The 25,528-nt window shown below is 38.8% G+C and overlaps 1 protein-coding gene across 22 annotated transcripts in view; it reads right to left on the reverse strand.

Moving 5' to 3' along the window:
• The window catches only part of LOC109496868 (ankyrin repeat domain-containing protein 26-like), a 243,408-nt gene that overhangs the window by 209,144 nt on the left and 8,736 nt on the right, over positions 1–25,528 (reverse strand). For 14 of the 22 annotated variants that reach the window (XR_006593561.1, XR_006593567.1, XR_006593564.1 and 11 more), the window contains exons 4-10: positions 22,439–22,545; positions 18,367–18,437; positions 11,506–11,542; positions 8,114–8,179; positions 6,076–6,148; positions 3,088–3,148; positions 2,773–2,975 (exon numbers count right to left, since the gene is read on the reverse strand). Coding sequence is in view for 15 of the 22 variants with exons in the window: in XM_045051617.1 (XP_044907552.1) it covers positions 2,773–2,975; positions 3,088–3,148; positions 6,076–6,148; positions 8,114–8,179; positions 11,506–11,542; positions 18,367–18,437; positions 22,439–22,545 (618 nt within the window). In the remaining 7 variants the exon portion in view is untranslated. Of the gene's footprint in view, positions 1–2,772; positions 2,976–3,087; positions 3,149–3,568; positions 3,774–6,075; positions 6,149–8,113; positions 8,180–11,505; positions 11,543–18,366; positions 18,438–22,438; positions 22,546–25,528 lie in introns of those variants that run through there. The other 8 variants (XM_045051605.1, XM_045051607.1, XM_045051606.1 and 5 more) reach the window with 8 other exon arrangements.

Consider the following 25,528-nt stretch of genomic DNA (forward strand, 5'->3'; position numbering starts at 1 on the left):
TGGCTCAGTCAGTTAAGTCTCCGATTTTTGCTCACGTCATGAGCTCTTGGTTCATGACTTCGAGTCCCGCATCAGGCTCTCTGCTGTCAGCACAGAGCCTGATTTGGACCCTCTGTACCCCACTGCCTACCCCTCCCCTTCTCCCTCACTTTCTCTCAAAAATAAACAAACACTAAAAATATTCTTAAGGAGTAAAAATAATACAATCACAAAAGCAGGGGGAAAAAACATGAGATTCAAGATTTCAACTCCATATTTTAACAGTAGTTTTAAGGATGTAAAATATGCTTTTACTAATATACACAAATAGTCATTTCTGTAATGAATAGCAGTAAGAGACATAAAAAGTTTTAACTGTGAAACACTAATTCAGGATTTTATAAGAATACTGCTTTTTAAAAATTAATCTTGGGACGCCCGGGTGGCTCAGTCAGTTGAACATCCAACTCTTAGTTTCAGCTCGAGTCATGATTCCAAGGCCGTGGGATCAAGCCCTGCGTCAGGTCCACACGAAGCATGGAGTCGGCTTGCGATTCATATGCTCCCTCACTCTCTCTCAAAAATCAACATTAAAAAAAATAGTAAAACGAATGAAAAAGTTAATCTTAAGGGACAAGATTTAAAGTATAGAAGAGAAATACAGGATTACAGAATTTTGAGCCATTTTCCAGTACTACCACGATGTCTAAGAAAAATATAAAAACGGATTTTAAACTTCATATAGTTTTATTATTCCACTGGGAACAGCATATGAAGAGCTCTAATTTCCTATCTACACCATATAGGAAGGTTGTTAAGGACCCGAGAAGGAATCTAGTATTAAGCAACTAATATATTTGTGATCATCCAATTTGAAGATTTTAAAGTCTTCAAATACATGTTTGATTATCAAGGAAGACTGAACATTCCCAGGAGGAAAGAAGAAAGGGACCAAAAAAAAAAAAAAATCAACTCAGCAGTCTTTCTCAGTTTTAGACATGAAAGAATTTACGTGCTAAATTGAACAACAATGAATACTAAAGTTTCCCCTGAATAATATAAAATGTATCTTGGGGTGCCTGGGGGACTCAGTCGACTAAGCATCCGATTTCAGCTCAGGTCACGATCTCATGGTTCCTGAGCTCGAGCCCCGCGTGTCAGGCTCTGTGCTGACAGCTCAGAGCCTGAAGCCTGCGTCAGATTCTGTGTCTCCCTCTCTCTCTGCCATTCCCCCGCTCATGCTCCATCTCTCTCAAAAATAAATAAATATTGTTTTAAAAATGTATCTATTGTCGGAAATCTTCGAAAAAGTAAAAATCACCTCCTACAACGAATTTTGTATACCCTCCTGGCAACCTTTCATGCCTTATGATTCTGTCATGACAAAGAGGTCATATTAGACAAAAATTTATACATGTTGAGTTCATTCATTTGGAATGTGTGTATGTGTCTATTCTATGCAGATACTATTTAAAAAAGAGTGGCACCTGGGTGGCTCATCTGGTTAAGCGTCCAACTTGATTTTGGCTCAGGTTATTCAAGCTCTGTGTCGGGTTTGACACTGGCAGCACAGAGCCTGCTTAGGATTCTCTCTCTCTCTCTCTCTCTCTCTCTCTCTCTCTCTCTCTGCCTCTGTCTTACTCTCTCTCTCTCTCAAAATACATAAACAATTGAAAACTTAAAATTAAAAAAAGATAAATCAGAATGCAGAAAACATATTTTATATATTTTTTCTTTCAGAGTGTGGCAGCTTAAGTGGCACCTGGGTAGCTCAGGCAGTTAAGCATCTTGATTTGGGCTCAGGTCGTCATCTTGCAAACCGGTTTGTGAGTCTGAGCTATGCATCGAGCTCTGTGCTGACAATGAAGAGCCTGTTTGGGATTCTCTCTGTCTCTCCCCTCTCTCCCTGTCCCTACCCTGCTTGCTCTCTCTCTCAAAATAAATAAATAAGCTAACAAACAAAAAACAAATTCAGTGTTGCAGCTTCAAATTTAGTTTTTCATTTCACGGATAAAGAACCTTATTTACATCACCAGAAATTTTATTTAATGAAAAGAATAAATGTTTATTTCCTCTCTTTCTACTCCAAAAGACCTAAAATATACCAAGATTATACCACACAGTAGGTTACCTTAGAAACTCCAAGAAAGACAATAACCAAAAAGTGAAAATTCGCAATCAACCTGGTATGGACTAAAACAGATTTCACTTTGCATTCCTTAGAAACACAGGTTTTGCTAAACTAAATCTAGGATATCACCTTTATTAAACTGAAAGGCAAGGGCAAAATTTCTTTCGGTTCTTCACAGAAATCAGCTGTAAGTCATTCAGAAGAGTCTAAGCATTTTTTGGTCGTTACCTGGCTTTTTTTTTTCTTAACTTGCACTTAAAATATCCCCTCCCACATTTTATAATTTAAAGAGCATATGCTCTGCCTTAATCCCACTATTGCTGCTGTGATTTTATGATACTTTCCCTCAACTCTTCATACTTTAAGTTCAACTCGCCCTTCTAAAACGAATTCTTCCCCTTCAACACCCTCCTCATCTTCATATGCATCTAGCTATTCTTTCCAGCTGCCTTCTCCTTCTTTGCTTCCATAAAGGCATACCTGAGAATTATCTACTCCCACCAAACTTTCTAAATGTCAATCCTGTACCTTCCTCTCTGTTGTCATTACACTGATTTCTATTATGATCTTGAGGACTTCCATTTCTTCCTAAGATCCTTTTCATCATTATAAGGAGCAAGAGGATGGTACTGGTGGGGGCAGTATAAAACGAAACAACTTACCTTTGCAAGACCAAGGAAAGCTAACGTCTTGAGAGAAGGTTTCAGAAGAGATTTAGATGATGGTAAAACAGGAAGAGGATCGCCATAAACTCTGACTGGTGGTTTGGAAAGAGTTTCAGCCATATCTTTATTTTCAGAATCAGGATTTTTGTCCTCAGATAAGGTTCCATCTTCTGGTTTCATAGTGCCACGTTTTGGTCTCACTTAGTAGAAAACAAAGTAAAGAGGACATGAAAGTATCTGTAACTTCAAATTAGTGAATAACACAAGAATGGACAAGAATTAGTGAATAATACAAGTCTTCCAATAGCTTACTGTTTTTAATGAATTGCCAAGAAGAATGCAGGAGCTTTGCTATGCGTGATTTCGGGACATTCTAGAAAAGAATTAATAGCTTTAAGGATTACAAGAATCCAATTCGATAACATCATTGTAATATTCACCATTACCAAATGAGCACCATTACACAAGGAACACAGGCTTTGGAATCATTCAAATGTAGATTCACATCTCAGTTATGCCGTTTACTATTTATTACCAGTCTCCATTTCCTTATGTGGTGAGGATTACAAGAGATCTCATAAGTAGTCCCAAATGTTACTCGCCGTACCTGTAACTGATTAATATCCGGTAAATACTTTACCAAAGTAACCTCAGATAAACATTGAACCCTAGGTAATTGAAAGCATGTTGAAAAAACTAACACTAAGAAATTTAAATATGTTATCTTGTGAGGTGTTTGCATGATTTAGACTGGCATGAACTATCTCTTGTAAGAGAAAATATACAAACTTACTCTTCAGTAGTATCTTATGTTGGTAAGTTGGAATTGCAAACAGTTTAAGTGGCTTCTGTTTCTCAAAACACTAAAGACAAATATGACTGTTTAAATGTAGCTCCTTCTGGGATGCCTGGGTGGCTCAGTCAGTTAAGTGACCCACTTTTGATGTCAGCTCCGGTCATGACCTCACAGTTAGTGGGGTTCATGCCACACATCGGGCTCTGTGCTGACAGAGTGGAACTTGCTTGAAATCCCCTCCTTCCCTCTCTGTCTGCCCCTCCCTACTAGCACTTGCTCATTCTCTCTCTCTCTCTCCCTCCCTTTCCAGGAGAAATACAAACACTACAAAAACATTTAGCTCAGCTCCTTCCAAGAAAGAGAAAAAGAATAATAAACCTTGTGGGGCAATGAGTCATGGATGAAAACCACACACAGACAGTAGAATTCCATAACCAATACGTTGACAATGGAGTTGACAGAAAGTGATGTACTAAAAGAACAGACACTAAAGTAATGTTTTCTGCAAGGTAATATTAGAGTAGGGGTAAACCATTAAAAAAGAGCATGGTGGTGGGAACACATAGGTTGCTCAGTCAGCTCAGCGTCCAACTTCAGCTCATGAGTCATGATCTCACGGTTTGTGGGTTTGCGCCCCACATTGAGCTCTGTGTTGACAGCTCCGAGCCTGGAGCCTGCTTTGATTCTGTGTCTCCCACTGTCTCTGACCCTACCCCGCTTGCACTCTGTCTCTCTCTCGTGCTCCAAAATAAATAAACTCAAAAACATCAAAAATATCTTTAAAAGCATCAGGGGAGAAGAGGAAAAATAGAAAAAAAAATGAGACATGACCAATCAATGAAGCATGAGCTTAAGACAAGGAAGAAAAGGAGAAATGTGACCAAAATAAGGTAAGTGTAAACAACATACATTTTTCAACAGGTACATAAGTAGGATTGGGAATATAGTATGAACAATAGTCTCTTTTAAAACTTTGAAAGATATATACATATATATATATATATATATATATATATATATATATATATAATTTATGTAAAACAGAGGCTTTGATTCACAGTATATCCCTAATAATACTGACTTTAATCACACTACAGTTACCTGGTTATAAGTACTGTAATAAAGAATTTAATTTTTTTCACTATAAAATAAATTGTTCAATTACTGGCATCTATCACTTCCTAAAAGCTATAAATTACTGCTAGACTAACAAAATAACAGAAAAAGATAGGTTCCTAACACATCAACTTTCACTATGGAGAAAGAATTGGGAATGAGAATTCTAGGAAGAAATGGGAACCTTCAAAGGATGTATGTAATGGGACACAGATGGGGTTACACAAACAAAGGCTGAGGACTTTTTCTCTGCAATTCTAAGCTCACAATGGGAGGATACTAAAAATATACCGTAACCTTCTTTCGTATGTAACTCTTGATTTCCTCAATAGAATTCATTTGCGTTTATACGTATTAAACACTAAAACGGAATGTAAAATGAAGCCTGACTTTTTAAATTCACATATTCAATTGTGATATATCATGCGTATTTTGTTACTTTTCAAACTCCATTCTACGGAATTCCATTTCCCTACTCATTTATTCACATTCAAAACCTATGACATTGTTTCTTCCAAGCAAGACTTTATTTTAGGAGCTCCAGCATTCAAACAATTGTGTTTCCTAACCTCCAGTAGCTTATAATGATGTAGGGGCTTTGAAATGAATACTGAAATAAATATCAGATGTCTGAAACTTTAAATTTTAGAATCTGACACAAGGACTAGGAGGAGATAGTTTTCAAAGCTACAGTATGAAAGATTTCTGAAATTAGAAATTTGACAACTTGGATATGAAGAGCCTCTGCTCATAGGCTACTCTTTTCAGCAAAACACGTATTCTTCAGGGAGATGCACAATTTTAACTTAACTCTTCATGGAGTTATTTCAAGACTACAGGGGAACACTTTTGTAAGGTAAATGTTGAGAAATAATGTAAACATCTAAATTTCTACATTTTCTAATATTATTTTAGTCTAAATGTAGAACAAAGGATAGAGCCAAAGGAAAATCCTGTATGTCACCAAAATACAACTTGCCCGGGCCCGGGTGGGGGGGGCACCCTACAATAGATACTTGGACCCAATCAGGTTTCATTTAGGCATGAGTATTACCAGTCATGCTACTATCACAGTAAGAATCCTTATCCTTAACCAAATGTCACATTTCCTCCATTATGGGAAAGCTTTTCCTAATACAATTTGACGGTCATTATATATTATCCAGCCCATTCTTTTATCAGCCTCCACCTGTAGGATTTAGCAAAGTACAACAAAACAAAAGAAAACATTCAACGCGTCATGTATCTGTAAAGTGTTTTTTTTCCTGCTAACTTTCCATGACACTCATAAAGTTATGATACACAGGCTCCTCTTAAATTTTCAGAGTAAATAAGGGAGAAAACTCAATTCAGAGCAGGAAAGTGAGTTTCACAGGAGGGTACTTTACCTTGGTACCAAAATGTAAGACTTGGCTAGATGATGTAGGCCATGAATCATCAGGACCAGGTTTGTCCGAAAGCCTTTAGAGCAAAAATATACAACAAAAACATGTTCATTTATTTTAAAAGAAAATTTAAAAAATTAAGTGAAAGGTCAGCTATCTGTGTATTAAACCACGTTTCTTGGTATAATTAAAAGTTGGCCTCTGGTTTTTTCATTGAGTTTTATGTTAATTCCAGTAATAATAGCATCCAGTGTTATATTAGTTTATTAATATAGTGATTCACCAACTCCATACTCACCCCATGCTCATCATGACAAGGGCACTCCTTCATCCCCATCACCTCTTTCAGCCCTCCCACCACTCACCTCCTCTCTGGGAACCATCTGTTTGTTCTCGGCAGGTAAGAGCCTATTTCTTGGTTTGTCTCTCCTTCTTTTTTCTCCTTTGCTCATTTGTTGTTTCTTAAGTGCTACATGAGTAAAATCATATGGTATTTGTCTTTCCCTGACTTTTCTTAGCATACTACTCTCAGGCTCCATCCTGATTACATCCTTGCCAAGTAAATGGCAAGATTTCATTGTTTTATGGTTGAGTAATATTCCAGGGTGTGTGTGTTTGTGTGTGTGTGTGTGTGTGTGTGTGTGTGTGTGTATGAAAAACATATACACACACAGATACATACATATAGAAATTCTGCGTTCACTCATTTGTCAATGGACGCTTGCGCTGGCTATTGGAAATAATGCTGCAATAAACACAGGGGTGCGTGTGTCCCATGGAATTCATGTTTTTTGTATTTTTTGGGTAGTATCCAATAGTACAATAACTGGATCATAGGAGAGTTCTCTTTTTAGTTTTTTGAGGAATCTCCATACTGTTTTCCAGAGGGGCCGCACCCATTTGCATTTCCACCAACAGTGCAAGAGGTTTCCTTTGTTTCCACATCCTCGCAAACACTTGCTTCTTGTGTCTTGGAGTGTAGCCATTCTGACAGGTGTGACATGATATCTCGTTGTAGTTTTGGGGAGCATTTTTTCCTGTGTCTGTTGACCATCTGTATATTGTCTTGGAAAAATGTCTGGTTATATCTTCTGCTCATTTTCAAACTGGGCTTTTTTGGAGGGGAGGATGTTTACTCATATCAATTTTTTATACTTTGTGGATACTAACCCTTTACTGGATTTGCAAAATATTTGCAAATATGTTCTCCCATCCCTGAGGATGCCTTTTAGTTTTGATGTTTCCCTTCACTGTGCAAAAGCTTTGTAGGTTAATGTAGTCCCCATAGTTTATTCTTGCTTTATTTCCCTTGGCTCAAGAGACATAACTAGTAAAATGTTGCTACAGCCAAAGTCAGAGAAATGACAGCCTGTGCTCTCTTCAAGGATTTTTTATGGTTTAAGGTCTCACACTTAGGTCTTTAATTCATTTTGAGGTTATTTGTGTGTATGGTACAGAAATTGACCCAGGTTCATTCTTTGGAATGTGACTTGTCTGGTTTACCCAACACCATTTGGTGAAGAGACTGCCTTTTCCCCACTGGATAGTCTTTCCTGTTTGTGGAAGATGAACTGACCATACAGTGGTGGATTTATTTCTGGGTTTGCGGTTCTATTCCACTGAGCTATGAGGCTATTTTGTATGCCAGTAACCACCATACTGTTTGGATTACTACAGCTTTGGAATAGAACTTGAAAGCTGAGATTGCGATACCTCCAGTTTTCCTCTTTTGCAAAACTGCTTTGGCCATTCAAGGTCTTTTGTGGTTCTATACAACGTTTAGGCTTGTTTACCTAGCTCTGTGACAAATGCTGTTGGTATGTTGACAGGGATTGCATGACATCTGTAGATGCTTTTGGGTAGTGTAGACACTTTAAAAATATGTATTCTTCCCATCTGTGAGCATCGGATGTCTTTCTCTTTCCGTCACCTTCAATTTCTTTCATCAGTGTGTTACGGTTTCCAGAGTACAGGTCTTTCACAATTTGGACCCTGTTTTAAAAAACTTTCAGTTCTCTATTTTGACTCCACCACTGCCAACCTGTGAAATCTCCAGGAAAGACCCAGTCTGAGTTTCCATAACCAAGTATGACAGGCAGGGAATGCTCTGAAATGGTTGAAAAATAAATGTATAAACGTTACTACAATGACTTCTCACCTCACATCTGTCAGAATGGCTCAGTTTCAACACACAGGAAACAACAAGGGTTGCTCAGGGTGTGGAGAAAAAACACCCTTGTGCACTGGTCATGGGATGTAAATTGGTATTGCCACAGTGAAAGCCACTATGGAGGGGCCTCAACGAATTAAAAACACAAATACCATAGGATCCAGTAACTCCACTACTGGGTATTTATTTACCCAAGGGAAATGGAAGTACTAATTTGAAAAGATATATGCACCCCTATCTTTACTATAGCATTATTTACAATAGACAAGATATGGAAGCAACCCAAGTGTCCACCAATACATGAAGAGACCACACACACACAGAAACACACACACACATACACACACACAATGAAATATTACGCAGCTATAAAACAGAATGAGATCTGCACATCATGGATGTACCTAGATGGTATGAGGGTAAGTGAAATAAGTCAGACAGGGAAAGACAAATCCTATATGATTTCACTTCTGTGTAGAATGTAAAATGGGGAATAAATGAACAAACAGAGCAAAAGCAGAAACAGCCCCATAAAAGCAGAGAATTGACTCTCCCAGAAGGGAGGGGGAGGTGGGGGGAATGACAAAATGGGTGAAGGGGAGAGGGAAGTTCAGTGTTCCAGTTATAGAATGAATAACCATAAGGCTCAAAGGTACAGCATAGGTTATCTAGTCAGTGGTATCGTAATACCATCATACTTTACCAGATGGGTGCTACACTTATGGTGAACATGGTGGACCATCCATTACATTGTGTGCGAGGTAGACCTCCGTTTAACTAAATATATCAAAGTTTGGGTTTCCATGTTATGAGTGGTAGTACTAACTAGAGATTAAAAGATTAAAAGTTCCCACGGCCAACTTTGTTCCTACACTGGTCTTGCCTTATTTAGGTCCATAATAACTAGCAAGACATTCCAAGCCTTCAGGGGGCATTCAGCTACCCAAGGAGAGAGACTGCAATCAAATGGTTCTGGTAGTTGTGCCTCTATTTCTCTCTATGCTGCCTATTTTCTTCCCTATGAGCTCCCACTCCTACATCACTCTTCGGCACGGTTCTGTGGCATCCCCCAACCTTTCAATCTTTAGCCTATGAAGCCATACACTCCTACAACAAGGATGGGCTCAAATGACCGAGGGTAGGAACCATGTCCTGCTCCTGGAGAACAAGCGAACTGGGAGTCTCAGTCATCCACACAGTCACCTCAACATAGGCATGTTATCACCGATCCAGATGAAGCTCCCTTACTGATTTGACAAGTCAGTCCTACCCCTGCCCAGCCCTACAAGTACATGGGAAGGGCATCACAGATTTAGGAAAAGAGGTGGAGTGAGGAGACAGCTTGCCTTGGGCCATACATCTCTGATGTTCGGAATCTCCACCACCCACCGCCAATTCCTTGAGAGGATCTAAGCTATCCTCCCTCAGTTGGGGTGGAAGTAGGGGATATCATATTGCTATTTGCTGTAAACAGACTCTTCCCAGCAGCTCAAATGATTTTTAATCTCTCTCATCAGAAAATCTGAGGTATGCTCGCACCTTCAATGAAACCAACACACACAAAAGCAGAAACCTGGTCACGACCCTCTTGAACTCTCTATTTGAATATGCCTTTCTAAACAACTCCCCTAATCCTGGGTCCTTCATTCCTGTCATTCACCTGTATCTCACTTGGCATAAACCCCCATATTCTGACATCTTTTCTCAAACTCGTATTCCTAACCAACTCAGTGTTGTTCTCCTTGAAACCTGGTCTCCTCTGCTAATTCGACTCTTACCCTCTTTCATTGTATTCATTAGACCCACTCCCCAGATTTCTATCATTGAAATATTTGTCTGCAAGATGAAGACAAAAAAACAAAGAAAGAAAAGAAAGAAAGAAAGAAAGAAAGAAAGAAAGAAAGAAAGAAAGAAAGAAAGAAAAGAACCCGAATGTAAATCTCATTTCTGTGACTTATCATATCTACCTAGGTCACTTCAATCTCTTTTGAGTTTCAAACTGTCCATGTAAGCAACCATTGGGCAAGGAGGTTAAACAGAGGTTGAATTACCGGAGGGTATTTTGATGAAACAATCTCTGAGGTTCCCTAAATCTTGAGACTCTAAGTATTTTTGATTTGGCCTCTGGAAAAATGGAGAGTCCTTAGCTGGCAGAAGGGGAAATATTAATGGGAAAAAAAAAAGAAATACCAAGAAACCCAGAGAAGAAAGTAAAACGGCAAAAACACAGTACAGAAACGTCATAGGGAAAAAATCTCCAAAAAAGTAAAAGCTTCCTAGAACTAGTCAAGGGTACTAGTCCAAAGGGAAACCAGACTGGGAACATAGGCAACAGAGAATCCTCGAAATATCCTAGCAATATCCTTGCGATAGAGACTGAATTTAATTAACGTAACATGGTCTACAACTAGATACCCTTCCCTTACAGAAAACTCATTTGTCTCAAGAAGAGGGGGTATCACCACATCTAAGGAAATGCCTGACGACATCTTGCTTATTATGTAAAAGCCTTGACACCATGGCCATAGCTGAGATCCATCCTAAAATCTCGGATGGTAAAAACAAGGGACTAGTTACCACTCCACTAATGACTTTTGTTAGCACTAGTGGTCAAATACATAAGGGTAAATGCTTGCACTAACCTGGTTTCTTAAGAAAACCCTAAATTAGAGTTCCGACATGATTAGCTTTGACATTCTGAGTTGATCTGCCCTAGGATCTGTATCTTCATCTCAGTGCTGCTGAGGAACCAGAGAATGGATGTGGAAGCTACACAGGCTGACGGGAAAAGCCCCTCAGCTACCCATTAACTATGGAATCATGGTTGAGTCTTCAACCTCCCTGAACCACAGTTGCCAAAGTAATAAAAAGTAGGCTACAACAACACAGCTATTTTGCAAAGCTATGCAATGCCTATATAACTTATCAGATGTTACGCATAGGATATAGTGTCTTGTCCAGGGTAGACCACTCAACAACTGCTTTTGTTCTCTGCGTTCCCTTAGGAAACACATAATTTTCAGTTCATTCATTTCACTTCCTTTCCTTTCATTTTCCATTTCATTTCATTTCATTCCTTTATACTTTGAGAGTGAGTGCACACAGAAATCGGGAAAGATGTCCCAAGCAGGCTGTCAGCGCAAAACCCGACATGGGGCTTGATCTCACAAACCTGAGTTGAAGTCAAGAGTCACAATCTTAACCGACTGAGCCACCCACGTGCCCCAACGAATGTCATTTTTACAAATCCATAAAAATCCTACCTGGCTATAGAGTCTTCCTCAGCATTCTTATCTGCTCCTAAAGAAGAAAGCAAAATACATGTTAAATCAACCATCGAAAAATAGAGGGAATTACAAGTGTACAGCTTATGATTTATGAAAAAGTATTGCTTTGGGACCACACCTGGAAACCACACTACACTGAATGGTAATTATCCCATTCGTAGGCTTAAAGCACTAAGAAATCTTACTTTCTCCTCTATATTGACCAAAAGCAAGAATGGGTTTTCTCAGAATTTGACACCTACAGGGGAACTGATGTTTACAATGGCCATCACTGACCGACTCTATGGCACTGGAGGAAACTGGTATCGTGAGGAGAATGATTATCATGAGTGGACAATGTCAGACTGAAACTAGCATGATTTTTCTGGACTTCCACTCCTAGAGGAGTTGAAAGAGAGTATCTTTATTTTGTGGCAACACGGCAGAACTTCCCCAGCTCTTCAGCAGACACTCTTCAGTTTTAGGAGGAAACACCCCCTCCCAAAGTGTGCTCTATAGCTATTGTACTTTGCAGCATGGCCAAACCATAGCAAACAGACTCTCCCTGGCCTTATTTCCATTGGCAAGGTAAGAAGGAAAGATTTGTCATTCCAGTTTGATATCGTTGTAACCTCTTGAGGCTGTCTCCTTCCATTGCTAGAGAGTCTATCTAGACCCACCGCACACCACAGAGGAGGATGATCCCAATGTGAGTGCTCTGTAGTGGTTCATGATGTCATTTTTCTCAACCCTCCCCATTGGGTGACACACATCTAGAAAAATCATGCTTGTTTTCATGGAAGGCAGAGGTCATCCGATAATCTACTGATGAGCAACAAAACAAAACAAAGGGCAAAGAATAGCTTGAATGCCTACATTCAATTAGTGGGGAATTTTAATTTTCTAAACATTCAACAATAGCCACTGTATGATTGTTACTATATGACACTCTTTAAAGAGCAAGACTATGGAGGTAAGGGCTGGGGTGAATGTAGGGAAAAAGGGGCACACCCCAAGGACTATTTTTTTTTAATTTTTTAACGTTTATTTATTTTAGACACAGAACATGAATGGGGGGAGGGTCAGAGAGAGAGGGAGACACATAATCGGAAGCAGGCTCCAGGCTCTGATCTGTCATTCCAGAGCCTGACGTGGGTCTCGAACTTGTGAACCACGAGATCATGACCTGAGCCAAAGTCGGACACTTAACCGACTGAGCCACCCAGGCGCCCAAGCACAGAGGACTTTTAAGGCAGTGAAACTCTTTCACACGATAACACAAAGGTGGATTCACATCATTACACATTTGTTAAAACTCATAGAATGTATAACACCAAGGCTGAACGCTAATGCACATTAGAGACTTGGCCTGAAAATGATGAGTTAGTGTCCATATAAAATGCACCACTCTTGTCAGGGTGCCTGGGTGGCTCAATTGGTTCAGCGTCCATGTCTGGATCTGAGCTCAGGTCATGATCTCACAGTTCATGGGATCAAGTCCTGCATCAGGGTCTGTGCTGACAGCACAGGATTCTTTCCCCCCTTTTCCCTCTGCCCCTTGGCTGCTCACACGCCTACATGCTCTGTCACTCAAAACTAAACAAAGGAACTGAAAAAAAATTACTACTAAAAATGGACCACTGTCATGCAAGATGTTAACAACAGGGGAGGCTAGGCGTGTACGGGTGCATGGTATGGTATATGGAGACTCTCTGTGCTTTCTATTATATTTTGCTGTGAATCTAAAACTGCTGAAAAAATAAGGCTCATTAAATGTAAAAAACAATCAAACAAAGTACAACAACCAAACACGGTATCCATTGAACCTACTCTTAGCATATATTAACCATGATACAGTCACCTTGAGCATTAAGATGGAGATCAAAGTAACACAATAGGGGTACTGTCTCCCATATGGAAGTATATGAAAATACATAAAGCAAAATACAAAAATACAAGTTATTTGTGTACTTAGGCAAGAAAACGATTGATGAATATGACCAAATATAACTATAAACAGGGATTCAGCACTATATGAATCAAACCAGGTTTTCCATATAATTGAGATTTTATTCTAATTTTAAATCAAAAATCGTTATGCTGATCGTATCTAAGAATCATAATGAAAGCTTAATCACATAAAAAAAAGATGATAATGACCTAATATTGCCCTAGTCTTTTTTGCACAAATACCTACTTCATATGGATGGATGAATAAACTGAAACCAGTACCATGTTAACCATCATATTACTTGCTATTAAAATAAAATTTTAAGACACCACCAAAAATGAATTGAGGGCTGTAATTCCTATGCAGAAAAGGTTTCATCCAGCAGGCCAAAGACGGCTACCCTCAGAATATCCTACTTGAATTACTGGCCCATGGATTTTCCCTGGGATCTTGGATTTAAGGAAGGTTTCCACCATTCCCTAGCTTGGTAAAAGAAGCTCACTGTGCCTAAGTGTTGGTAAAATCAGTGTGTTTAAGGCCGTACACTTGATTTCTTTTTGGAAACCTGGAATTTTGGGACATGCTAAGGAGAAGATGCCTATGTGCTTAGCATTTGATGAAAACCTCGGGCACTGAGTATCCATAAGCCTCATACTGGCAGACAACATTTCACATGTGCTGTCCTAATTTGATGCTGGAGGAATTAAGCACATCCTGCTAACTCCTTAAAGATAGGATTCCTGGAAACCTGTGCTTGGTCTACTCTGGACTTCACCCCATGCACCATTTGTCTGTGCTGATTGGCCTTTCTAGCCTGTCCCCATAACAAACCGTAGGCAACAACTATATGCTGAGTCCTGTGAGATCTTCCAGTGAATAATCAAATCTGGGTGTCGTTGTGGTGCCTCTATCACGACTCATTATATGAAATTTTATTATTTGGGTTGATGTCATACACGTGGTTACAGTCAGAAGGTTATGTCACAGAATACCTTTCCTGGAATCTCTTTTTCTTGGTATTTGCCTTGAAAATTCTTACATTCCTATATATCCATGTGAAGAAAGGTTTAAAAGGAATAGATGAAATCATGATGTCACAAAGTGTGAAACAAGCAACAATCCTATTTTACTCAGAAAAAAAAAAGAGAGAGAGAGAATCCTGGTGGTTGCCACTATGTTCTACCATACACAAGTTCCTCTCAAATATGAAAAATCAGTTAATTTTTCCAACTAACTAGGACTTAGTTCATTTTTCTGGCAGATAGGAATGAAAAGAAGTAACAGGGATTGTTCTAGAAAAAACAGAACTATCAGACCCAGTATAAAAACATACTACTGATTATAGTTTTTTGTTTCTTTCCTTTCCTTAATTTCTTAGAAAATTAAAAATATACTTCACCTATTAAAGGCAATCATTGCCAAAATAATCAAAAGTCATAATTACTGTATCCTCATTCCTGCTGCTCTCCTCTGTTCATCTGATACAGTCCTACACATTTTTCATGTCCAATTTACATGCTGGCACACAACCTGGAAACTTCTGAATCTTCTGAGAGTTCTCTCTCACCCCTTAACTTTTCATATTCAGGAATCACAGATTCGTATTACTATACTGTTTCGGTCTCTGCTTTGTCTTTTCCCTGCCATTGCCCTAGTCAAACATGAGTTCTTAACTGATAATTTTCGCAGGGAAAAAAAAAGCCACAAAATATTATTGTTATTTCTTAAATGAATAAAAAAATAAGCAAAGCAAATGAGAAAGACACAAGGCCCTGAAAAAAAAAATTAATGGAATAAATTGAACCCCCTGACGTTTTCAAACTACACAGCTGAAAGTTTCACAATAGACTAATACTAGGCTAAGAAAACAAGAGCTTCCTTTGCCTCCCAGTCTCTTTATGTGGTTTCCTATAACCTATCCTCCATATGAGGGTTCAGCATGCTACGGCCACAGGTCAAATCCAACCTGCCATCTCGTTCTGTAAATAATGTTTTATTGGGGCATAGCCCCATGTCTTCACTTACATATTGCTATGGCTGCTTTCACACTACAAGGGCATAGCTGAGAGACCACATCACCTAAAATATTCACTGGCTCTTTAGGAAAAAGGCTTGGTGATCTGCATTTTATGCCATAACCAGAGTGTCCTAACTCAAATCTAATCTTATTAGTCTTCTGCTTCAAATTCTCCAAAATCCCTGCATCAAATACTGCTTGTTCCCTCCCTAAGAGCCATTCCATATTCTTCATTCTTGCTAGAGAATCACAACTTTACTTGGATATTTATTGTCTCCATACACAGAGAAGGTGGCCTCACCCCGGCTTCAAAAAGAGAAAGGATTATTCTAAGCTAATCACAGTACCTGATTTTCCAGGGACCAGTTTAGGAATGAGTATGTGACATAACCTAGTCTTTAAAATGTTAGAGGAAGTCTACTGCAAGCCTCTTCCTCGTGAAAAGAAACACCTAAAGAAAAGCAGTCCTTCCCACCCACTGGATGTTGCCATGTGAGAATATGATACCTGGAGCTGTTGCTAAATAGCCACCCTGGAAAGGAGAAATAAAAATACCACCAACTCCAGAACTGAACAAGTGATTACTGGGATCCTGATGACATCACTGAACCATCAAAACATTTCTGGTTCCTACTGTTTTAGTCACTGTTAGAAGTCACCTATCATTTGCCGCTAAAAGCATTCTACCGAAGAAATTTCCCAAGGCCTATCGGGTAAGATCTACTCCTTTCTATAGCACTAACAAACTTCCATAAGCTTGTCTTACCTAGGTATTCACCTCATTCCCAACCATTCCCATAGCACACGTTTTCTACCAGCAAAACCCAACTGCTCATAAATCCTGCTAAGTTCACTCGGACACCTTCGCCTCTGCACTGCTGTGTACTCCGCCAAACACGTAATCGTGATAGTTTACAAACATTGTCAAACATACAAATGTTGGTCCTTCTGCCTCTCTACCTGGCAAACTGAACTCCTCACTCTGCATGCTTACCGTAGATTCTACCCAGTCCTTGAAAACTCAGATTCCTCACCGGGAACTTACGGTAACTGGAACAAATGCCAATACAAAATAACAATGATAATTATAAGCTCTATGAGACTCTGGCACCCAATAAGCACTAAAAAAGTAAATAATACAAATGGCAGTGGTAACAACAACTCCTGGGGTGCAGAGACTGGTTTTTGAATGTTTGTATTCTACAACAACAGGATAACACTTAGTAGCTAACAGGCACTTAAGAGTTACTTGTGAAGTGAACAAATGGACATGAATAAAAATGATTCCTTTGAAAATTATTTTTAAAAACCACAGAAACTTTTCTGTTTCAAAAACCGCAGGGACAGCTCTATTCTGTTATGAGCACCTTAATGATCAAAACGCTATCTGTTCTATCTTTACCTTTCCTGTAACTTCCAAAGCTAACCTACAGAAATCCTTTGGTAACAGTCTGCCAAGTTAAAGCTTTCTTCCTACTTTTCAGATTGTATAGTGCACTAGGTGCCACAACTAGGGAGCAACAGTAGCATTTTTGTGTGTGTGTGTGTGATTGTGAAACATCTTTGTGCTGTTATTATAATTTCTGGAGCCCAAGTTGCCCTATTTGAATACTTGCGAAGATAACATTTTGAATAATGGCAACAGAGTATCTTATTCTAACAAAATTACAGTGTCATGACAATTCTCCAACAAACAGAAGAAAACATTGTTCTAATGAAGTCAACATATCTTATTCTGGATTTGTTGTTGTTGTTTTTAAATGTTTATTTTTTTGAGAGATACAGAGCATGCATGTACAGGGGAGGGGCAGAGAGAGAAGGAAAAGGGAAAATGCCACACAGGCTCTGAGCTGTCAGCAAGGAGCCCGACAGAGAAGTCTGACACAGGACTCCAACTCACCAACTGTGAGATGATGATGACCTGAGCTGAAATCAAGAGTTGGACACTTAACTGACGCAGCCACCCAAGCGCCCCTCTCATTCTGTCTTGATTTATGAGGAGTGAAGTTGATAATGGTGAGACCTTGTTGAGACAATATGTGAAATAACCTATGCCTCTCAACAAAGCATTGCTTTTCTTCAGTACTCCTGGAAGCTATCTGTAAAAAAACAATCTCATTGGCAGTGCTGCACACTAGCTAAGATTTGCAGTTCTTATTATTTGCCATTTGTTTATGGTACCAGGAAAGTACTGTAGAATTCCCAGTTTGAGGGATGGTTCATTTTTTAATGAGACAAATCACTAGGCAACAATATTTACTAAATATACTCCATTTGTAAACATTTTATAAAAGATCCATTTTTATAACAAGTGCAATTTGTTATAATATGTTTATGGAGGAAACATAAAACGTACTAACTTAACAATCTTTTTTCCTCTGGGCACCTGGATGGCTCAGTTGGTAAAGCATCTGACCTTGGCTCAGGTCGTGATCTCGCAGCTCACGAGTTTGAGCCCCACATTGGGCTCTCTGCTGTCAGTGGTGGAGCCTGCTTTGGATCCTCTGTCTACCTTCCTCTGTCCCTCTCCTGCTTTCTCTCTCTCTCTCTCTCTCTCTCTCTCTCTCTCTCTCTCAAAATTAAATAAACAGTTAACAAAGCATTTTCATATTTATTACACAAAGATGTCACATGGTATTTTAGGGGTCATGACTAAAATAATGAATTTCTTTTCAGATAATACTGCCTTATATTTTCAATTACCTACAGTTAACCTCTTAAATAATTCTGAACGTTAGACTATAAAGAGAGAAATTAAGAAAGAAAAAATATACATGCAATTTACACATTGGTGTTCTTTTCTTCATTGTTCTTTCATTATCAAAACACCCTTACTCTGACTTTACTTATGTTAGGACCACCAAGAGCAATTCACTATGTAAAGTCTTACCAGGATGGCTGTTTTGCAAAGAATTTTTAAGCATGATTTCTTCTTTATGTCGGCAAATTATTTCGTAACTGCTATGTATAAAAAAGGGTGATAAATAATATTACTATTTTAACGCTGATATGAAAAACATTTACCAAATACATCAAATTCTTAGAGTATTTCAAATAATATCAGAGCAAATATCAAAACTTTAATTACCCCATATACTTCAAATTTGTACGTTCTAGAAGCTTTTCATTAAGTCTGTACTTAAAGAAGAAAAAAACAGGAAGATGAACCAGTCATGAATTGAGGGCATTCTAGCTTAGTAAATTATAACTAGCTTGCCAGGGGCACCTGGGTAGTTAAGCATCCAACTTTAGCTCAGGTCATGATCTCACGGTTTATGGCTTTGAGCCCCACGTCGAGCTCTGTGCTGATAGCGCAGAGCCTGGAGCCTGCTTCGGATTCTGTGTCTCCCTCTCTCTCTGCAACCACCCCCCACCCCAGCTCGTACTCCGTCTCCCTCTATCAAAAGTAAATACACATCAAATAGAAATGAGAATAATTAGAATTCGCTTGCCAGAATGGAAAGTGTTTGGAACCCAGAAGTCCCAGCTCTATAACCTATAGCTATTTGTTCTTGGAGAAGCCACTTCTCTTTGGCTCAAAATCTCCCTCTATAAAACAAGGGAAATTACTGCCTTATTTTACAAGGTTGATAAGAGGATTAATGAGATATTATACCCAAAACATGGCCTCTCAGGCCATGGCCTCTTAGGTGATGCTCATTACTCTGGGAAGGGCAAGATGAGACCTTCCATGACTTCAGAAAAAGATGCTCCACAGGATTTAAACCAGTGGTCCAGGGGCAACTGGGTGTCTCAGTCCGTTGGGCATCCAACTCTTGATCTCAGCTTGGGTCTTGATCTCAGGCTCATGAGTTCAAGCCCAATGTTGGACTCAATGCTGGGCTTGGAGCCTACTTAAAAAAAGGCAGGGGTACACATCTGCTAACAAAGGAGAAAGAGAAGTCTGATCTCTTCCTGCAGCATCATTTGAACCTCTCTGACAGCTTAGGATGGTCCCAACTAACATCTTCTGGCAAAACAACAACAACAACAACAACAAACAAAACAAAAAAAAAAAAAAAAAAACAAGATCCTCAAAGGGTAACTCATAAGGAAAGTCTAGGCTAAGATATAGGTTCCACATAAGGTCTTTGAGTGTGGAGGGACAGGGGTGTATGGTGAAAGCCAGGAGGCCCAGCTGCCCAAACAGGGTGCTGGTGCTTTGGGATAGCCGCTGAGCATATGTGCATGTGCAGTGAACAAAGAAACTTTGTAGCTTTGAAATCTAAGTGTGGAACACCATGAAGACTGAAAACTGGATCAGCAAGGGAATCCTGGGAGTAAAGGTCAATCACGACCTGACTGCAGCACCAGTTTCAACAGCAATGCTGCAGCAACAGAATCAAAGGAAACTGTAGAATGATCAGGATGTCCTTTTTTCCCCTCCAAATGACTTGTGAAAGAGGACTGTCTCTTTGGTCTTAGGGTGCTCCTTAGGTTCTTGGAAAATTCAAGGGACAGAGTACAGGAGATAACCCTCAAAGGAAAGTAGAGGGTCTTCTACAAAACTGAACATTTCAAGACCCAAGTTACTAGTTAGAAAACACAGAGATGTAGCATTATTTGTGTCCCATGCAGAGGGGTTATACTTGAAATGAAATGGATAAGGTTAGGATCCTGGAGGATAAAGGTCTCAAAAGTCCTGAGATAAAGAATCCTGCACCCATTCCTACTTCCAACTAGTCTAGTCCTTTGCTTGATTTCTGGCTAATGGTGTGGACTAACCGACTGCCATTCCAAAACTGCCTGACCAAACTACGAAACCCCATCTGTTACATACGAAGTTAACAGTTAAATTATTTTAAACCTCAGTTTAGTAATAACTAGCATTTTAATACAAACACTTACAGATTAAAACCCTTAATATAAGCATATTCATCTGCAGCCCATCCATATACATCTTGAGGAAAGGGATCAATACCTTGCTGAAGAAGAAGCCTGACTACATTTGTTGAGTCCTAATTTACAGCAAGCATGAAGGCTGTTCTAAAATAACAGAGATAACTTCACTCTTAGGAATTTAGAGTTATTTAAACAGCTAATTTGATACACTTTATCAGGTTAATATCTTGCCTATCTGTTCAGAATCGACCATTTACATGTTTCAGTGTTCATCTGTGTAAATGATCTCCAAGAGTAAAATGAAGGGATAAAAAGGAAGCTTCTTGTCCCACTTGGGTAATGTATTATAGACTTGCTAATTTAACGTCGTTTGATAAACAAGAAACTATGCTAGGTCACTTATCTGAATAGGTAAAGATTTAAAAAAAATAATTCCCCACGTCTTCCTTAATCTGATACAGTGCACTTCAAAGCCATCTAGAGGTCAAGGCAAGTATAAAAACTATCTGCAGGCTTAAAATGATAATATTTTAATGCGAATGCTAACAAAAGAGGCATAAATACAGTTAACGATGCTGATAAGCATATGGTAGGCACTAAATTAAATGCTATGTATATAAAATATTATTTACGCACAACCCCCCTTGAAGGATATGTTATTATCCTCCTTTTCATATCAGGAAACATATTTAGTGATGATACGTAACACTCCCAAGGTCACAACACCTAGCCAGTAGGAAAGCTATGAATCAACTTAGTCTTGTGTGAATCTAAAGCACATCTCTTCCTTCTTTATCACCCACCTATAACTTATCCTCATTAAAGGATAAGTCTATACAGTTAAAGTTATCTTTCATCTTTCTACTCCTACCAATTGAAAATAAAATCAAAAATACATATACTGGACATGAAAAAGGATAAAACCTGATGAGACTTGGTAATAGTAATTAATCATCACTTAGAGATCACCTAACGACATCAGTATTACTCAAAAAAGAAAAAATAAACAATTTAAAGAAAAGTGTCATCCAAAAGACACAACAACTCCTATTTATGTTTAATATGCATCTTTTTTTTAACATTTATTTGCTTTTGAGAGACAGAGCTCAAGCAAGGAGAGGGAGAGAGAGCGGGATACACAGAATCCAAAGCAGCTCCAGGCTCCAAGCTGTCAGCACAGAGCCCGGTGTGGGGCTCGAACCCACGAACCATGACATCATGTCCACCGCCAAAGTCATAGACTTAACCAACTGAGACACCCAGGCACCCCAATATACATCTTTGAAGGAAAAATGTATATGAAGTAGAAATTCTTTTTTTTTAAGTTTATTTACGATTTATTTTGAGAAAGAGAGAGAGTGCACACGAGAGTGTGGGCAAGGGGCAGAGACACAGAGAGAGAGAGAGAGAGAGAGAGAAAGAGAGATAGAGAGACAGACAGAGACAGAGAGAGAGAGAGAGATTGAGAATCCGAAGCAGGCTCTGCACTGTCAGCACAGAGCCTGATGTGGGGTTCAACCCATGAACCATGAGATCATCACCTGAGCCAAAGTCGGATGCTTAACCAGCTGAGCCACCCAAGTGCCTCTATGAAGTAGAAGTGTAAAAAATACCATAAAATGGTTAAGAAGGCCAATATTGTGCCATTCAGTAAATTAAGAGCTGAGAGACCACCCTTTATAAAACTAAAATGAAATCCCTTTAGTTAACACAAAATCATGTGGCAGAAAAAAAACCCAAAAAACAAACAAACAAACAAAAAACATTACAGGAGCAACTGGGTGACTCAGTTGGTTAAGCATCAGACTCTTGACCTCAGCTCGGGTCTTGATCTCAGAGTCATGAGTTCAGGCCCAGCGTTGGACTCCACGCCGAACATGGAACTTACTTAAACACTGCAAATGACATGAGTCAACATCATCAAGGAATATGAATTCTGCTATACCCTGTTCTTCATGTTGCCCAGTCAGAATAATTGCTTTCTACCTAACTGGTGATGTGTTGATATTTTTCACTATACAATTATAAATTAATCTTCTTCTTCTGAAGTTAATCTTCCTGACTTGAATAATTATTACCACTGTAGAACCATACTAAGGTTTAAAAGAAAACTACTGCACCTTTTAAATTTATCCTCTGCATGTATATTTGCTGCCTTTTCTACCAGAACTTCCACTATTTGCTGTTTGTTTTCATTTACAGCAACTAGAAGTGGTGTGATGTTATCCTGTAAAAGAGCAAAAACAATTTAGAATTTACAAAATTATACCTTTCCATACAGAATTTTAAAACATACAAAAGATCCTCTAAACTTAAACATATAATACAAAAAGTAAATAAAAAATGGCCTCTTCCTTCCCACCACTGTGCTTTCACCTGCTGCTGCTTCTCTTTAAAATAGCCCTCCTCCACTGGGGCACCTGGGTGGCTCAGTTGGTTAAGTGACCAACTGCAGCTCAGGTCATGAGCTCAGGGTTTGTGAGTTCGATCCCTGCATTGTGCTCTATGCTGGCAGCGCACAGCCTGGAGCCTGTTCCAGATTCTCTCTCTCTCTCTCTCTCTCTCTCTCTCTCTCTCTCAAAAAGAAATACACATTAAAAATTGTTTTTAATAAAATAGCCCTTCTCCACCTTCTTCAACAGATTATATGAAGTCATTCTCCCAAACTCACTTCAAACACTCACTGGTTCCAAGATCGTTGCTTCTATCACAGTACTTATCATGGTATACTGTAGTTATTGTTGCCTATCTAAACCAAGTGCTTCTTGAGAGCAGGGGCTATTTCTTATCTCTGTATCTCCAAACTCCAAAACACAGCAGTATATGCTTTAAGTACTTTTACTGAATTAATAACCTAAATGATGATCTCTGGAGTAGTGTTTCTTAAATTATCTTCCAAAGAATACCTTCTTTGCCAGAAGGTAAGTACTATGTCCCAATGGAAAGATTTCATGATCATCTATGTTTGAGAAATATTATAAGACTGCATTATATGTCTGGCATTACAGAAATCCATGTAAATCTGCTCAGTCCCCATTTGACAATCCTTTTTGTGGCAAACATTCACATTTGAGGAATCAGAGTTTCAGGGATATAGTTTGGAGAGATTTCCGATAAAGATGAAGCTTTTCCCCAAGTTATACAAACTTGCTTGTCTTCTGTCAGTGGAATCAGGATCCACTGACATCCGAGATGTCAACATAAGGCATCGCTGCTCCAAATGGGTCACCAAGGAGATGGGCTCAGAACTCCAAGAGTTAAGCTTCAAATGAACTTTGATTACTTAATATTAAATAGCCCATGGGCTTTCTCCTATCATAAAATGCTAAATTTTTATCTTAACTGTTAGGAAGCTCCATATGAAATTTTATTGTCAATTATAATAATCCTGGGACCCTAATACATATCTACTTCTAAAAAAATCTGTGTTCTAGTTGTATTCCAGTTTCCACTGGGAATAGCTACTTACTTTATATTTTAGGAAAAATATAAATTGGAAATAAAAATATAATGGCTTATCAATAAAAATTCAAACACTGATTTATACAGATCATTTTTAGCATAATGAAAGTGACTACATTATTTGCATTTTTAGGGAACAATGCTGGGGAGAAAGAGAATATTGTCTGCAATAGGCATAACCTATTCAACTGTAACCATGATTAATCTAATACGGTTTGCAAATATTCCAATAGGAATACGATTATTCAAATTTTGTTTCTTTTAATGTTTATTTATTTTTGACAGAGAGAGACAGAGCCTGAGCGGGCAAGGGGCAGAGAGAGAGGGAGACACAGAATCCGAAGCAGGCTACAGTCTCTGAGCTGTCAGCACAGAGCCCCACACGGGGCTCAAACTCACAGACAGCGAGATCATGACCTGAGCCGAAGTCAGACGCTCAACCGACTGAGCCACCCAGGCACCCCAGGAATATGATTATTCATAGTACACAGAAGGAAAAAGTGTCTTGTTTTCAAACTAACTTATGGGGCACCTGGGTGGCTCAGTCAGTTAAAAGGCCGACTTCGGTTCAGGTCATGATGTCATGGTTTGTGAGTTCAAGCCCTGCATTGGGCTCTATGCTGACAGCTCAGCCTGGAGCCTGCTTGGGATTCTGTGTCTCCCTTTCTCTCTGCCCCTCCCCCACTCATGCATGTGCTCTCTCTCTTTCAAAAATCAATAAACGTTAAAAAATGAATACAATACAAAAACAACTTAGAAAGTCTAACTTGGAAAATTCAATCCTATTCCAAAGACATTAACATAAAATACAAAATATATATTATAAATTAATATGGATTGCCTTGAAAACCTTGAAATCTTTATCAAAATAGACCATAAAACAGAGGCGCCTGGGTAGCTCAGTCAGTTAAGCATCTGACTCTTGACTTTGGCTCCAGTCATGGTCTCATGATTCATGAGTTCAAACCCAGTGCCTTCTAGGGATTCTCTCTCTCTGTCAAAATTAACTTTAAAAAAATTACCAAGGTTTCTTTGTGTCCAAAAGAGATCTGATTAGCACAGTCTAAAATATATATATATATATATATATATATATATATATATATATACATGTATATGTATATGTTTATATGTGTGTATAAATATATGTGTGTGTGTGTTTGTGTGTGTGTGTGTATATATATATGCATATATATATATATATATATATATATATATATATATATCATAAAACAGTAATTGTAAACGCAATGCTTATGGAGGCAAAGTAGGTGACTCGAGTAAGTGAAGAACCTAAGTGGGGACAGTAGCAAACTGGAGACGCCCATACCTCATATAAGAAGGTCAGCCACTGGAATGCATACCAAACAGTAGTATGGGCTCAAAGTACCAGGTATGATTCTATAAGAAAAGTCTGAAATCCAGATTTCTGCATGAGTGTCATAATTTTAAATGTTGACTCAATGTATGGAGGAAACGAAACACATCCAGGGGCCAAATTTAGTCAATAGCCCACGGGTATTTTGGTTGTGCATAAAGCATATATTTGTATGTAAATCTTTCCTGAAGTATCAGTATCACGTTTTACCAAAAACTTAGGCCTCAACATGTAATAAAAAGTGCTATTAAGACTCATAAGAGGGGAGCCTGGATGGCTTAGTCAGTTGAGCATCTGATGCTTGACTTCAGCTCAGGTCATGATCCCAGAGTTGTGGGACTGAGTCCTGCATCAAGCTTGGCACTGAGCT

This window comes from Felis catus, assembly GCF_018350175.1.
Source record: "Felis catus isolate Fca126 chromosome F1 unlocalized genomic scaffold, F.catus_Fca126_mat1.0 chrF1_random_Un_scaffold_34, whole genome shotgun sequence".
Lineage (NCBI taxonomy): Eukaryota > Metazoa > Chordata > Mammalia > Carnivora > Felidae > Felis > Felis catus.